This window comes from Epinephelus lanceolatus, chromosome 12 (assembly GCF_041903045.1).
Source record: "Epinephelus lanceolatus isolate andai-2023 chromosome 12, ASM4190304v1, whole genome shotgun sequence".
In the NCBI taxonomy this organism is placed as follows: Eukaryota; Metazoa; Chordata; class Actinopteri; order Perciformes; family Serranidae; genus Epinephelus; species Epinephelus lanceolatus.
The window spans coordinates 2,813,436-2,828,545 of NC_135745.1; the positions used below are offsets into that span (position 1 = coordinate 2,813,436).

General features: G+C 41.9%; 1 protein-coding gene across 2 annotated transcripts in view; it reads left to right on the forward strand.

Annotated features, from left to right (window-relative positions):
* The window catches only part of LOC117272017 (cadherin-6-like), a 334,683-nt gene extending 324,100 nt beyond the window's left edge, over window positions 1–10,583 (forward strand). For both annotated transcript variants that reach the window (XM_033650671.2, XM_078172869.1), the window contains one exon: window positions 9,892–10,583. In XM_033650671.2, coding sequence (XP_033506562.2) covers window positions 9,892–10,439 — 548 coding nt within the window. In that variant the 3' untranslated portion in view covers window positions 10,440–10,583. The remainder of the gene's footprint in view (window positions 1–9,891) is intronic.
* The last annotated feature ends 4,527 nt before the right edge of the window (window positions 10,584–15,110 follow it).

Below are 15,110 nucleotides of genomic sequence, written 5' to 3' on the forward strand. Positions count from 1 at the left end.
TTCAAAAGCATGCATACACCATACATGGAATAATAAAATAAGCAATTCTAAATAAAAAAAATTACAAATAAAACACACTTGAGCTTCACAAGCATATTTTCCTTCCTTCCTTCCTTCCTTCCTTCCTTAGGAATGCTGTTTAAGTCCACTAATCCACACAGCTCAATTTTATCTGTCTGTTCCTTTTCAAATGCAAAAGTAGTGGCTGCCACAATTTTTTGTCATTGAGAATATGTCTGATTCTCTCCAAATGCAAAGTATCTATCACAGTCTGCTTTTACGTAGTTTGTGAGATGTCCAAAAATGGCAAATATAATTTAAAATGGTACTGCTATGACTCAGTATGGGCATGTAGATGTCTTCAGGCCTGGAGTCTTATGCAGCTTGTAAAATTTGGGGTAGACTGGATTAAGTGAAGTTAAGTTACAACAGCTTTCTGTGTCATGGTAAAGCATGCATATTACCCCATACTGACCACAGCCCCATCACTGCAGAACTGTTTAATTTCTCCAGTTCTGAAGGGTGTGTGCCAATTCTGTGAGTTTCGAGCACCCCAAGCCCCTCAAAAATGCAATTGTGCAGCAAAATAATAATCCCTACAAAAGCAATAGGTTCCCCACATTTTTAGTGCTAGGGACTGTTGGGCCCCGTCCTCCTCGGGCCTTAATGGCAGGAAATGTATTGTGACGGAAATTAAATGAAATGTAGGTGCATACAACATGTAGCATGTATAATGATCACACCTCTATCTCCCTAATGCAGTACTTCCATTTGTACAGCATTGTACACACAAGTTGTTTGACGATGTGCTTTCTCATTTTGTTCTATGGAAAACAATGTTGGTTCAGAGCTCCACTCTGCTGCTGCTCGTCAGAATCAAACTTCACATGGAAATGAATGCATCTGATCTGCCACCACACCCCCACTTATCCGCTTATTCATGCAGTGGTCACAGTCTAGTGGGCTGCTGGGAAAATGAATACATATTTATGCTTCTGAAAGTGCAGTCATTGCAGACTTAGTGGACACACACCAGGGACGCTAGAAATTGGGGATGCTGAGAGAAAGTCTGTGGAATGATATCATACTAAATGCTGCCCCACATTATGTTTTGTTTTGTTTTGTTTTGCATTATATTGAATGACCAGCATACTTTAGTGATTAGTTATCAACAATGTTTTACACCCATTTTAGAATATTTTAGACAGCAAACCTGAACACCAACATATTGAGTGTCAAAACATCCATAGCAACTACAAAGGCATAATGCATTTATAATGCTTTATGACTACACTAATACACTCACATAATGCTTACTGATGCATTATATCAGCATTATAGATACATTGTATAATAAATGATAAGTGTCTTATGGATGCTTTTGACTAGTTATAAACTAGAGGTTGACTGATGGGGCTTATAATGCATTATGAATATCTATACTCACCTATACACACATCAGCAATCAACTGTAATAAGGACTCATAAAATGCTATAATAGTCTATACAGTATCATAAATTCTCATTATATGTGTTAAGTGAAGATACATACAGGCAGATAGGTACATAGTGATGCATCTGTAATAAAGCATGGTTGTGTTTCGCATGGATGGTTATTTCTGTTGCACGACGTGCTCATGTTACTTTTGCTGTTGATAGCCTACGCAGCTGTTAAATGGATGTGAAGCACAGATTGCAAAACAATGGAGGAAAAGGTACAAGAAAAGAGCCAGAGGAAAAAAGGGGAGACACGCTTAAGAAAATGACAGAAATTGCCAGGAGTGTGGGATCATTACAAGTTAGAAAGGAAGGGAAAAAGTCAGTATGTATTGGAGCCTAAATGCACAAAACGAGTAGAGCAGACATATTAAGTTGGATAGCTGTAAGTAGGGTCTGCAGGTGGAAGGCACCCCTTGACCACAGTGAATGAGTCTATACTAGCTAGTCACAGGAACTTAAAGTATTATATTTATGAAGGCCAGGTATTGAATATATTTTAAAAATTAAGTATATTCTTAAGTGGCAGAGTCATACTTTGGACAGCTTTATGCAGAGGGTTCCACCATGTTCAAATGAGCAAGCAGCTGAGTTTACAGACAGCAGATTCATCATTTGATCTGTCACAACTGTTAAAGTGCACACTGCAGACAAATGTTTTAGCAATGAAAGCAATAAAAATGTTAAATTTTTAAATTTAAACAAATGTGTTGCTTATCTCTCTCACTTTTATTATTTTCTCTTTAATATATTATCATTGCCCTAAATGAAGCTAAAGTAATTTAATGAAAACACGCGGTATTTCTTTTCTGATTACTCGATTAATAGCCGGATAGCTGCAGCCCTAGCAGGATACAACACTGTGATAAAATATAACACCATAGTATACAATACTATGCAATACAATACTGTGATAAAATACAATACCAGAGGATACAGTATCATGTCACACTGTGACACAAAACAATATCATAGTATTCAATACTATACAATACAACACAGCAATACAATATATTGTAGTATACTGTACTATACAACAATGTGATACAATACGCTACCGTAGGTTACTTTATCATTCAATACAACATTTTGATACAGTATATCACAGTACAATACACTAGATCGTGTCAAATTTGACAACATAAACATTCTAAATGGGTCGCTTTTTATTTTCTTTTGGAGTGTTTAGTAATGCTGTAGCTGCCCTAGTAACAGAATAACAAAGGAAAGGCCTATGCTGATACAACATGATGTGATATAATATTCAATATGATACACTACAGTACCCAATTTAATGAGATATACATACAATTCAACTCGATAAAATAGTGTAATTCAATAGAATATGCTACAATATGATACCATAGAATATGACACAACACTACAGCATATAATTCAATACGATATGACTTGATGCAATACAACACTGTACAATATGATCATGTGTAATAAGGTATGATACAAATTGACAAGATCACCACACTGACATGTGGGTGTCAGCCCACCCCCCAAAACTGGGGTTTATTATTACTAATATGATCTCCATCGACAGCTCCAAAATGGAAGTTTTGATTTAAAGAAACAGATGTAGATATATAATAACCAGCAGTTCCAAAATGAACTTGGGGCAAGCTACTTTGTGAAGTGCTGCACATGTTCAGCTACAATGGTTCTTTAAATGCTCTCAACTGGAATGATCACTACAGAGAAATTACAGCAAAGATTGCAGACAGGTCCACCATTCCCATCTTTTTAAGTTGCTGTATTTTTGTAACTGTGCACAAAAATATACAAACTTTTCAACTTATGTTCTCACAATAGAAAATACATTTTAGGTGTAATCATGATCAAAGAACAATGTCTCTAAGAAATGTGTGATCATGTAAGTATAACTCATACAAAGACAGGAAATATATTCAGACATGCATCTCAACTAAAAATGAAGAGCAAATGGTGAAGCTAGTTCTGGTTTCTATTTAAGATCAACATTTATTTAAAAAAAAAAAAAAAAAAAAAAGACAGTCTGAAGCTGTAGTATTTTAGTAGTACTGATAGGCATGTATTTATTATCACCTTTACCATTACATCATTTTCTTGCTGGTCCTCTCTGCCTCTGATCATCTGTCTTCCACCAGACATCTTTGGCTTTCTCTACCCCATACATACTGTGCAGTAACTGCCTGCTTTATCTGTACAAATCTTTCTCCTTTAGTATTTCTCTATCTACCTTAACTCTTTCTCTCAGAATCTCATATACTCTCATTCACAGCACAGCTCACACTCTTCTGCTCCTTTGCAGACATTTCATGATGTGATTTGCAGTGCTACTGTGTATGCATTATCGGTTATTTTGGTTCCCTGACCTTAACTCCGCCTCTGCTCTCTCTTGTATCCACTGTGCTCTGACTTGATTTAAATTCAAACTGGCCTGCATGTGCTTAGCCAATCAAATGTTCTGCATGATTATTAATGGCTGAGCCCTCTCTGAAATCAAAGGCTGCTGTCCTTTTTGTCTGCCTGTAACAGGCCTGTGCAGCCCTATCTGTACTCATAAGATAATACTCAGCTTAATGCTTAGATTTGGGAATCTGGTGACATCTCTGAGAAAAAAAATCTGACAATTCAAGAAACACGAGCAGTCATACAATCAGACTGGTTATAAACAAATCCCCAGGTTAGCCAGACTTTGGAATAGAAAACTACTGCTACCAGTAACAATATTACCCAAATTGTTTTTGTTTGTCAGAATCAGAATCAGAATCAGAATCGGTTTAATTGCCAAGTAGGTTTTCCAAGGATTTTGGCTTGGTGTATTGGTGCATAACAAAGAATATAAAATATATAAAAAATATAGAGTAATTAGAAGCATATGTATAAAAAGGAAATACTATAAACAATTAAATATAAAATCTGAATGCAAATAACAATAATAATAGAATATAAAAAGTAGAAAAAATATGTACACTGTAAACATGAATAGGGTTGTGTGCAAATAACAGCTGTGCAAAGTACAGATGTGCAAAATCAACAGAATGTAGTGTATGACAGGTGAATGACCAAGATGATGAAGAGATGCCCGACTGTGTGTTACAGGGGGGGTGGGGGGCAGAGTAGGTGAGGGTCTCTGGTCTTGTTGATGCAGCCAGCTCAGAGTCCTGGAGGCGTACAGGTCCTGGAGGGAGGGCAGATCGCAGCCAATCACCTTCTCGGCGGAGCAAATGATACGCTGCTGTCTGCTTTTGTCCTTGGCAGTGGCAGCAGTGTACCAGATGGTGATGGAGGAGGTGAGGATGGACTCAATTATGGCAGAGTAGAAGTGCACCATCACTGTCTTTGGCAGGTTGAACTTCTTCAGCTGCCGCAGGAAGTACATCCTCTGATGTGCTTTCTTTATAAGGGAGCTGATGTTCATCACCCAGGACCTCAAGTGGGAGCGGAATGACTCCACAGTGTCGACTGGGGAGTCATACAGGGTGATGGGGGTGGGCGGGGCTGGGTTCTTCCTGAAGTCTACAACCATCTCAACTGTCTTGAAAGCGTTGAGCTCCAGGTTGTTCAGCCTGCACCAGGTCACCAGCTGGTCAATCTCCCACCGGTAGGCAGACTCATCCCCGTCAGAAATGAGTCCATTGAGGGTGGTGTCGTCCGCAAACTTCAGGAGCTTGACGGACTGATGACTGGAGGTGCAGCTGTTGGTGTACAGGGAGAAGAGCAGAGGAGAAAGAACACAGCCTTGGGGGGATCCAGTGTTGATAGTCCGGGTGTCAGAAACATGTCTCCCCAGCTTCACGTGCTGCCTCCTCTCAGACAGGAAGTCAGTGATCCACCTGCAGGTGGAGTCAGGCACACTCAGCTGGGAGAGCTTGTCCTGTAGCAGGGCCGGGATGATTGTATTGAAAGCAGAGCTGAAGTCCACAAACAGGATCCTGGCGTAGGTTCCCGGGAAGTCCATATGCTGGAGGGTGAAGTGGAGGGCCATGTTGACAGCATTGTCTACAGACCTGTTGATTCTGTAGGCGAACTGCAGGGGGTCCAGGAGAGGGTCGGTGATGGCCTTGAGGTGTGACAGCACAGGACGCTCAGAGGACTTCATTACCACAGAGGTCAGGGCGATGGGTCTGTAGTCATTAAGTCCTGTGGTCCTTGGCTTTTTGGGGATGGGAATGATGGTGGAGATCTTGAAGCAAGCTGGCACATGGCATGTTTCCAGTGAGGTGTTGAACATGTGGGTGAACACCGGAGATAGCAGGTCGGAGAAGTGCTTCAAGGTGGATGGAGAGACAGAGTCTGGTCTGGCTATTTTGCGGGGGGTTCTGCCTCTTAAAGAGACTGTTGACCTCCCTCTCCTGGATAGTGAGAGTAGTGGTGGGGGAGTAGGGGGCCATAGGTGTGGGCAGTTGAGGGGGACAGCAGGCCCCTGCTGAGGTGGGGGAGGTGATCGCGGGGGATGGTGTCCGGACTGTCCCATTGTCTTTCAGATCGACAGTAAAAGTTGTTAAGTTAGGGGATTGGTGATGTCTTATAAAACAAGTTTTCTGCTGTCCTATCGGACGTACGGAAAGCACAGGCACACACAGGGCCTCAACACCCCTTCCTTTTTATTTTCATTTTTATTTTCAACACAGTCCACCAGCCAAGAGTTATGTTAACACAGTCCACCAGCCAAGAGTTATGTTTAACACAGTCCACCAGCCAAGAGTTATGTTGGGGGGGTTAGGTTTGTAGTTTGTAAACTGTTACCCCTTTCCACCAAAGCAGTTCCAGTGCTGGTTCGGGGCCAGTGCTGATGCTGGTTCTCAGTTGGTTCACCTTGCGAACCAGCTGAGAACCGATTTGCTTTTCCACAGCTGGAGGTGGTTAGGGTGCCACGTCGTTGCGTCACTGTATATGTCACTGTATACGTCAGTTAGGTCGTTGCTTAACTGGCGCCGAGCTCGAGGGAACAACAATAACAACAACAATGATGGCGGACCACGTATTTGTGCAGCTGTTGCTCCTGGCTCTACGAGGCTTCATCGGCATCCACACACGGCAGATACATCGTATTTGTGCTGCTCGACAGCATTTGTATGGACGGCGATTAAGTTCCAGAAGACAGGTAAAAACCTAACACGCAGTTTGTCTCTTACTAACACTGAATGTGAGATTGCTATGTTAGCCTTTGTTGTAAGCTAACGTTAGCTGGCAGAGCACAGCTAATTCACAATGCAAATGTGTATGTGTACTTATTTAGACAACTGAGGGCTGGTTTATTGTAGTTTCAGTTGGACAAAAGAGGATGCTTAGCTCTGAAATGAACTCTACCATTTGAAATGCATGTAAACATAAACACAATAAAATACTGCGGTTATCCTATCTGGCACCGGAGACTTCCAAAAACCTGTACTTTGACTCTTTAAGTCTTGTCCCCACTCCTGAACGCCTCTTCCTTCAGCCTCCTCAACTGTCTGAGTTTAGGACTAAACCAGGGTTTGTCATTGTTATACCTCACCGTAGTGTGTGATGGTATACAGCAGTCCTCACAGAAGCTGATGTATGATGTCACAGCCTCTGTGTACTCATCCAGACTATTGGTGGCGGTCCTGAAAACATCCCAGTCAGTAGTGTCCAAACACACCTGAAGATCATCCACAGCATCACTGTTCCACTTCTTAGATGAACTCGCAACAGGTTTACAGAGCTTTAACTTCTGCCTGTATGAGGGAATCAGGTGGACGGTGGCATGGTCAGAGTGGCCCAGTGCAGAGCGGGGGGCGGCGTGATAGGCATTGTTGACGGTTGTGTAACAGTGATCCAGGATATTCTTCTATCTGGTCGGACATTTTATAAACTGTTTGTATTTGGGGAGTTCATGGGTGAGGTTACCTTTGTTAAAGTCACCAAGGACAATAACTAAGGAGTCTGGGTGAGTCCGCTCCACGCACAGTATCTGGTTGGTGAGCGACCAACACCGACCAGAATGAATGAAGCAAAGTCTCACGGGGGGAGTAAAAAGGTTTGTAGTTGATGAAGAAAGATTCCAGATCAGTAAAGCAGTGCTGCTGGATCACTGTCACATCATTACACCAGCCACTATTAGTGTAAAAACAGATACCTCCACATTTAGTTTTGCCGGAAAGTTCCGTGTCACGATCCGCTCTGAAGAGTTGGAAGCCTGCCAGCTGCAGCGCAGAGTCCAGAATCGATCCACACAGCCACGTCTCCGTGAAGCACAAAACTGCAGATGTAGAAAAGTCTCAGTTTTTCACTATCAGTAGCTGGAGTTCATCCAGTTTGTTGGCCAGTGAACTCATGTTGGAGAGAAATATACTTGACAGCGGTGTGCGGTGTCCGAGTTGGTGGAGACGCACAAGCACACCAGCACATGTCCCCCTCCTCTGGCGTTTCACTTCATGAGCAAAGGTGAGGGCACCTTCGGCCAAAAACCCAATAAATCCACCATGGGATAAAAATCAGCTGGAGTTGTTCCCCTGATGTTCATAACCTCTTCTCTGGTGAAAGAGATTCGGGAACTGACGCAACAAACACCTAGGCAGTCTTCCATGGCGCCATCTTGATCACCTTTCACAGTTTACAGAGCCACTTGATTCAACTTTGACTTATTAGACTAGATACACCCATCTTACTTTAGGCAGCCCCCATTCACACATACATATTGAAAATGCAACAGGTTGACATTAATTACAAATGAACATCGAAAAAAACCCTGGTGCATCCAACTGTGACATAAAGATGTTGACGCAACATAGGAAACTTGAAAAAGATTCAGAAACGCTGAAGTTTGGAAAAGAACTACACAGTTGTGCATGGCAGCATTAGAAAATAATATAGTCAGTGTTGATGTGAAATATCTGCTCTCTGGAAACCCACAAGTTTAGGTTTGTGAGAGGTACAAGGGAGCTCGCCACGCAGTCTGTATGTGTGAATGAAGTGTTATCACAGTGGAACAAGCACACAATTTTTTAGGTGCCATGTGGTTTCACATTTCATTTAGTGGTTCAGATAATCTATCTTAAGTGTTAGCTTCTTGCCTGTACTTCATTGTAGCCATGATCATGATCTCAGACCTCAGCATTAACTTGAGTACAGTGGGCCTCATTCACTAATATGTGTATAGAAATGTTCTTACTCTGTACATAAAATAAGTGTGCACACAAAATTCATGACACGTGTACACTGGCTGATTGCACTGTAAATGAGGCCCGATGTTGTCATAACCAACAAAACAAACCAGAATAAGACCATCTAAATAACATATCTTTAGCCGCGTTTTGACCCAAAGTTCCTGGGACACTTAGTTCCAGGGGCAACTTTTCAAGGAACTAAAAGATTTCTTCGGCCCATTGTTATCTGCATTTCCACGGGGTCTAAAGACCTGTGAAGATTACGCAAATTAGTCTGCTGACATGAAAAAGCAACATGAAGAGCAGAGGGTGGCTGGTGCTCGTAGTGAACACACTCCACAGCCCATAGTTCAGTGTGCCCCCCTTTTTCATCTAAAAAAGATGGTGGGGAAAAAAATACCTTAGGTTTTGTCATTTATTGCTGCATAGTCTATCACTGCCCTGCAGGTTGGAGGTAATGAATGAAATGCAGTGGAGCAAAATGAAACTAGAAATGTCTGTCTTCACATAAAATCATCTTTTGAGTGTTTGATGGTTATTTATTTGTGCTTTAGAAACCAGAAAACATTTTATTTGTCTCATTCGATGGCGTTCTCGCAGCACTGCAGTGCTGTCTCTCTCTCAAGCCACTGCCGTGAGCTTTCTTTCTTTTTCTCCTCTTTAAAATGAGGCAGCACAGCCTACGTTTACTTGTAATGTTATCAAACTAAAACAAATCTCTTTTCTCTCCTCCTCCTAATATGGTTCTACATCGATAGTTTAGTACTTCTTTGTTTTATGAATTAGCAGTAAATGAGTTGAAGCGGAGGCACTGTGTGTGATTGAACAATCATCAAATCCTGCCCTGCAAGTTCCTCTGCTTTCAGAAAGTACTACCCCCTGATCTGATCAGGGATTTTTTTTTAGATTGTTTTTTGCTTTTTGCCTTTAATTGACAGGACATTAAGGTGTGGGTAATGAGAGAGGGGATGACGTGCAGCAAAGGGCTGCAGGTTGGAATTGAACACTCTAGGAATCAAACCTGCAGCAGCTGCAGCAAGGACATTGTCTTTGTGCATGGGATGCCCACACTGCCAACTGAGCTACTGGGAGCACAGATCAGGGACTTTTTGAGGTGTAAAATAATATCCCAGATATTTATTTAGACCCTGGTCCCCAGGGTCAAAAAGGGACTGATTTATTATCTGTCCTCATTGGCTGTATATTCCCATCAGTGCTGTCGACTGTAAAACTGTCTAATCCCAGATGTTTCTGTTGTTGTCTTCTGCAGTGATTGTGGTTCTGTTCACTGTGTTGAAACGTCAAAGAAAGCAGGAGCCTCTCATCATCTCCAAGGAGGATGTCAGGGACAACGTGGTGAGCTACAATGATGAGGGTGGAGGTGAGGAGGACACCCAGGCTTTTGACATTGGAGCACTGCGACACCCGGATGCTGCCGCTGCCTTAGAGGAGTCTGCCAAACAGAGGCGAGACATCATCCCCACTGACACCCTGCTGTACCCACCACTCCACCGACCTCCCACCACTGCCTCTGGCTTTATCATGCCTCCAGTCAGCATGGCGTCAAGGGATAATGGGGATGTATGCGAGTTTATCAATCAGAGAGTGCTGGAGAATGACTGTAACCCCACAGCACCACCCTATGACTCGCTGGCCACCTACGCCTACGAGGGCACAGGTTCAGTGGCTGAGTCACTGAGCTCACTGGGCTCAGCATCGTCTGAGGCTGAGCAGGACTACCACTACCTGAGTGACTGGGGGCCCAGGTTCAGGAAACTGGCTGACCTGTACGGGGCTGAGGACAGTGACTTCTCCTAACAAACACAACACAAACACACACTTACTTCCATGTCACAGACAGGTTCAGAAAAGATTTTGACCAATGCAGGGGCAAGGACAGCGATGTCTAACCACCACAAACTCAATATTAGAGATTGTGGACATTATTGATGAGCTTTAAGAAAATCTGAGAACTTTTAAAAATACAGATGACACAATCCATATGATGAACCAAAACATGTATTGTCAGATGTTAATTCCTTTTCATGGGATATTCAAGAATATCACCTGATCCTTGACCTGTCTTCACTGCACATAGATCCAAAAAAGGAGCTCACCAAGTCATTCTCAAAGGGAGACAAAAGTTCTTAAATATCTGATTTTGGGCATGGGAACTGATGGATATAGAAATGTAAATTAACCAGCACAACTGTGGAGCCTAAAAATCTTCAGTTCCATCAGTGGTAACCTCTTCAAAGACTCTTTTCAGTCAGTTTTGAATCAACATTGGGCTGTGTTTTATATTGAGGATTGGGCTTAAAATACTTTCAGGCTTTGCTTTAATCTCTCCTGGGTTACCAAATCACCATTTTGCAGAGTGTTTCTTGTGGCTTTACAGTACATGTGCCATTCAAGGCAAGCTGAATGGAGGAAAGTGTTGAGAACCAATCAACAAAACCCCAGTGTAGTTTTTTCAGGAGACACACGTACCTCTGCAGATATGAATTGAAAAGTGTGGGGAAGACAAGTTTTATTTTTGGTTTTGACCAAGTGCCCTTCTGCTGCCCTTCGAGCTGAACTGCAGATGCCTGTAGGTTGGCTGAGACTGGAGGGTGCTAATGACTCTTACATGATTGCATTTTGTCTTTTTTGCTGTCTTGTACAAAAGGACCATTCCAGAGAAACTGTTCTGAAGGATCCTCACTCAAAAATTGCCTTCTTCGGGACACAAAGTAAAGAGAATACATCTTATTTGACTAAATGCACTGATTTCTTTATGTTTACGCAGGTTTTTTAAGATCTTTTTTTAGTTGTTTTTTTTGTGCTGCACCTAAACAGAGGATAACTGTTCATGGCATAATTTCTAGATTTTTAGCTTCTTGATTAAGTGTGTATTGTGTCAGAAATGTGGTTGAACTGAGTCACATTGGAAGTATACTAAGTTCCATAAATCTTTAATTTCACTGCTGTCTTTTTTCTATAAAAGAACACAACTTCAGATTAGAGATGCACCGATCCAGCTTTTTCAGTTTCGAAACTGATCCCGATGCTGTAGCTTTGAGTATCAGCCGATACCTGAAACCGATCCGATACCATGGTTAACCTAAAAAGCTATATACCTTTACATGTAGAACAGAAACTAGAAGCATCAGGCATTGATGACTACACAGTTCTTTCCTAAGATGAAATGAAACAAGATGAAACAGATTTATGCAATGAAGAACTATTTATTTTTAACAAATAATTATAATTGTGCAACAGCAGTTGAAATAGTATGAAATACCTCCACACAGCAGATTCTCTCCTTCGCTCCATGATGTATGATGTAGCTCGCGTTGCAATAGATTAAAAGGGAAAGGATCGCCTCAGGTATAGATTGCATTTTCCGATACCCGATCGATCTATTATGATGATATCGGGGGGAATATTCGATCCAGATATCGGATCGGTGCATCCCTAGTTCAGATATCATACAGACAGTATATTGAACAATGCTAAATAAAGTGTTTTCATTAAGAATATGTTTAATATTGAAATGAAGGACATGGGCAAGCCCTGCCTTCACAGTAGAGCTGTCACTTTTTATTCAGGGGTTTAGTCTACTGTTTGAGTTACAGTGAACTTACCAAACTCTGAATTACCAATGCTCAAGTGCATCAAGCCATTTGTTAGGCAAAGATAGTGGTTTTGGTTAAGTCTAATAACTGCAATTATTAATATTTTTATAATAACAACAATGGATCGAATGATTGTAGAGTCATTCTCTGGAGGCTCGTCACGAAAATCAACCCTTCTCACAGTACATTCAGAGTGTTGTAGTGTCTTTGAGCCCATTGTTTTGGTTTACCTGCCGGCAATATTACTGCTTTGATTGAGTCTTACCGCTCTCATTAACCTCAGTTTCAGCAGCAGGGATCTGGTGAACATAGTGGAGCATGTAGCAGCTAAAGAGACAGATATTTTTCTCAGGAGACCAAACAAGCGCTAAAAGGATAGATAATTATAGACATTCATCAGGTGGACACAAACATAACTCCAAACTAATGCTAATCATGCTCCACATTTGCTGGACGTAATTGCCTGTTTGCTAACACATTAGCCCTATCAAGAATGATGAGGCAACATGCCAGTGTTTTGTCAAATCAGTCATTCATCATTTGGGTAATTAGGCTTACTTGCAAAGAAGGGGGCCCAAGCCAACCCAGGTGGTGAGCAACCGAATTGGAAGGAGCTTTTGCATAACCGGGGTCGAAAGACAAGCATAGACACCCTCCTCACCACATTTCAACACAGCTGACATACACCCAACCCTTTTCACCAGTTGTTCCAGCAAGCACAGACCCTTGAAACGGAGCCCGACATGTCAGCCTGTTCAGTGCATCTGATGGGGGCTGTGTATGAAAACATGTTACACTGGCATAAATATCCCACAATGCAACGCAGGACAACAGCAGACAGTGTCCAAGGCAGCTCTGTAACATTAATAAATGCCTCTCTTGCTAGGAATAACTCTGACCATGAGTCTTCTGCCCTGTGTGCCATTTAGAAAACACTATATGAAGTATTGTGGTAGCGGTACCATTACACATGGATGGCATGGATGGCAACAAAAATGCCTGTGACATAACGTTATACAATGGGTTTGCATTTTCTAATGGCTGAGGTAAAGTTACTCCTACAGACATGATAAAGAAAACAAAAATATAAGAGGTTCATAGAATAGAATAGAATATACTTTATTGTCCCCTAGGGGAAATTTGTCGTGGACTCGAGTGCATACACCAGCTGCCTTGCAGACAATAAATATACACAAAACAGCAAAGACACAGGAAATGGCAAACATACACACTCATAAGACACAAACCAGACAAAATGTGAAAAACAGACAGAACACCAAGTTATTGCACAATCCCCAATATTTCCCAGCCTTCAAGAGCTATTTAACAGTTTGATGGAATTAGGAATGAATGAGTGTTTGAAACGGTTCAGTTTGCATTTGGGAAGTCTGTACCTTCTGCCAGAAGGCAAGAGCTCATACTCAGGATGAAGGGTGTGAGACGGGTCTGCCAACACCCTCCGTGCCTGCCTGAGTACAGACTGCTCATAGATGGACTGGAGGGAGAGCTTTTCAGTCCTCCCCATCACCTTCATAGCAGTCTGTACCAGGCGCTGCAGCTTGGATTTGGACTGTGAGGAGAGGTTGCCGAACCACGCCATCATCCCGTACCTGATAACACTCTCCATCACTGCCTGATAGAATAAAAACATAACCTCAGCCTGCGCAGAAAATACAGCCTTTGCTGTAAACGAGAACATACATGATCCACATGGTAATTCCAGGGGAAAAGGTTCATGGTGCTTGCAGAGGCCAGTAGAGCTGAGGTTGGCACAAGTTATCATGTGTCTCCAACAAGCTATGAGGCCAGTTGTTTATGTAGTGCATGTGTGATTTCGGAGGCAGTGTATTTCTTAGCTGGGTGCAGTAACGTCACAGGGTCTCCCCTTGTTGCCTGGTGACCTCATGATGATGACAAGACTCCAAGTGGCCAATCAAGCAATAGATGCAAATTTAACGCAAAACTGAGGTTTGATGCAGCTGCCTTATAGTCAATACATTTACATTGGACAATTATGTGGCGCTACGGTGATAGCTCGACTAGGCCATTTAATGTGACTACTATCCTTGTCCCTTTTTATAAGCACGGGAGGGGAATCGATTTATTGACCAAAGTATGTCCGACTCCACTACCATCAGTGGTGATATGCGCCCTTTTGGCTTGTTGGTATTGGACCTTTTTCCAGTTGAGCTATTACATAACAGACCAAACAATCGACAAACAAGTTGAAGTTATCTTCAAACAGGTACCATGTTGGACAGCTTTACAGGTCTGTGCATTTGGTATGTGCTGCATGCTTTACTTTTTCTTCTCTTTTTCTGTTGAGCATTTAATGCTATTTGACTTCCAAGCCAAAGCCTGGGGCAGAAACTGTGGAGCATGCGCAGAGCGCCTAGACCAGTTTGGGTCTGATTGACTATACAGTCAATGTCATGTAGGAGTAATTTGACTCAAAATCACATTACGTGACTTTGAGAAGTTCTATTTAGTACGATTTTAGTCGGACTAACACAATAAATCAATTTTCTCTAATGTCATATAAACATGAGTGACATTATCATGACAACAAATCCAAAGTCATATGGTAGCTTGTATCTCAAGAGACAGTGGAGACATCACAGATAAACAGAACGTCATTTTTTTGCATTGTACCACAAGCTTAGATTTTGGCTCTGTGGGTTGTATTCAAATAAATTTGAACACATTGTGTGTTAGGGCTCATTCATTTGAAGCTGACCTTTTGAAAAAGTGACAGCTCTACTTCACAGCTAGCATTGCAGCTTGAATGTTTTTCAGTGACTGATAACTTCATTTTCAGCTTTACATTACTTCATGCTCGTACCTGCTTTCTCCCATGTACTTTTAGAGTTGA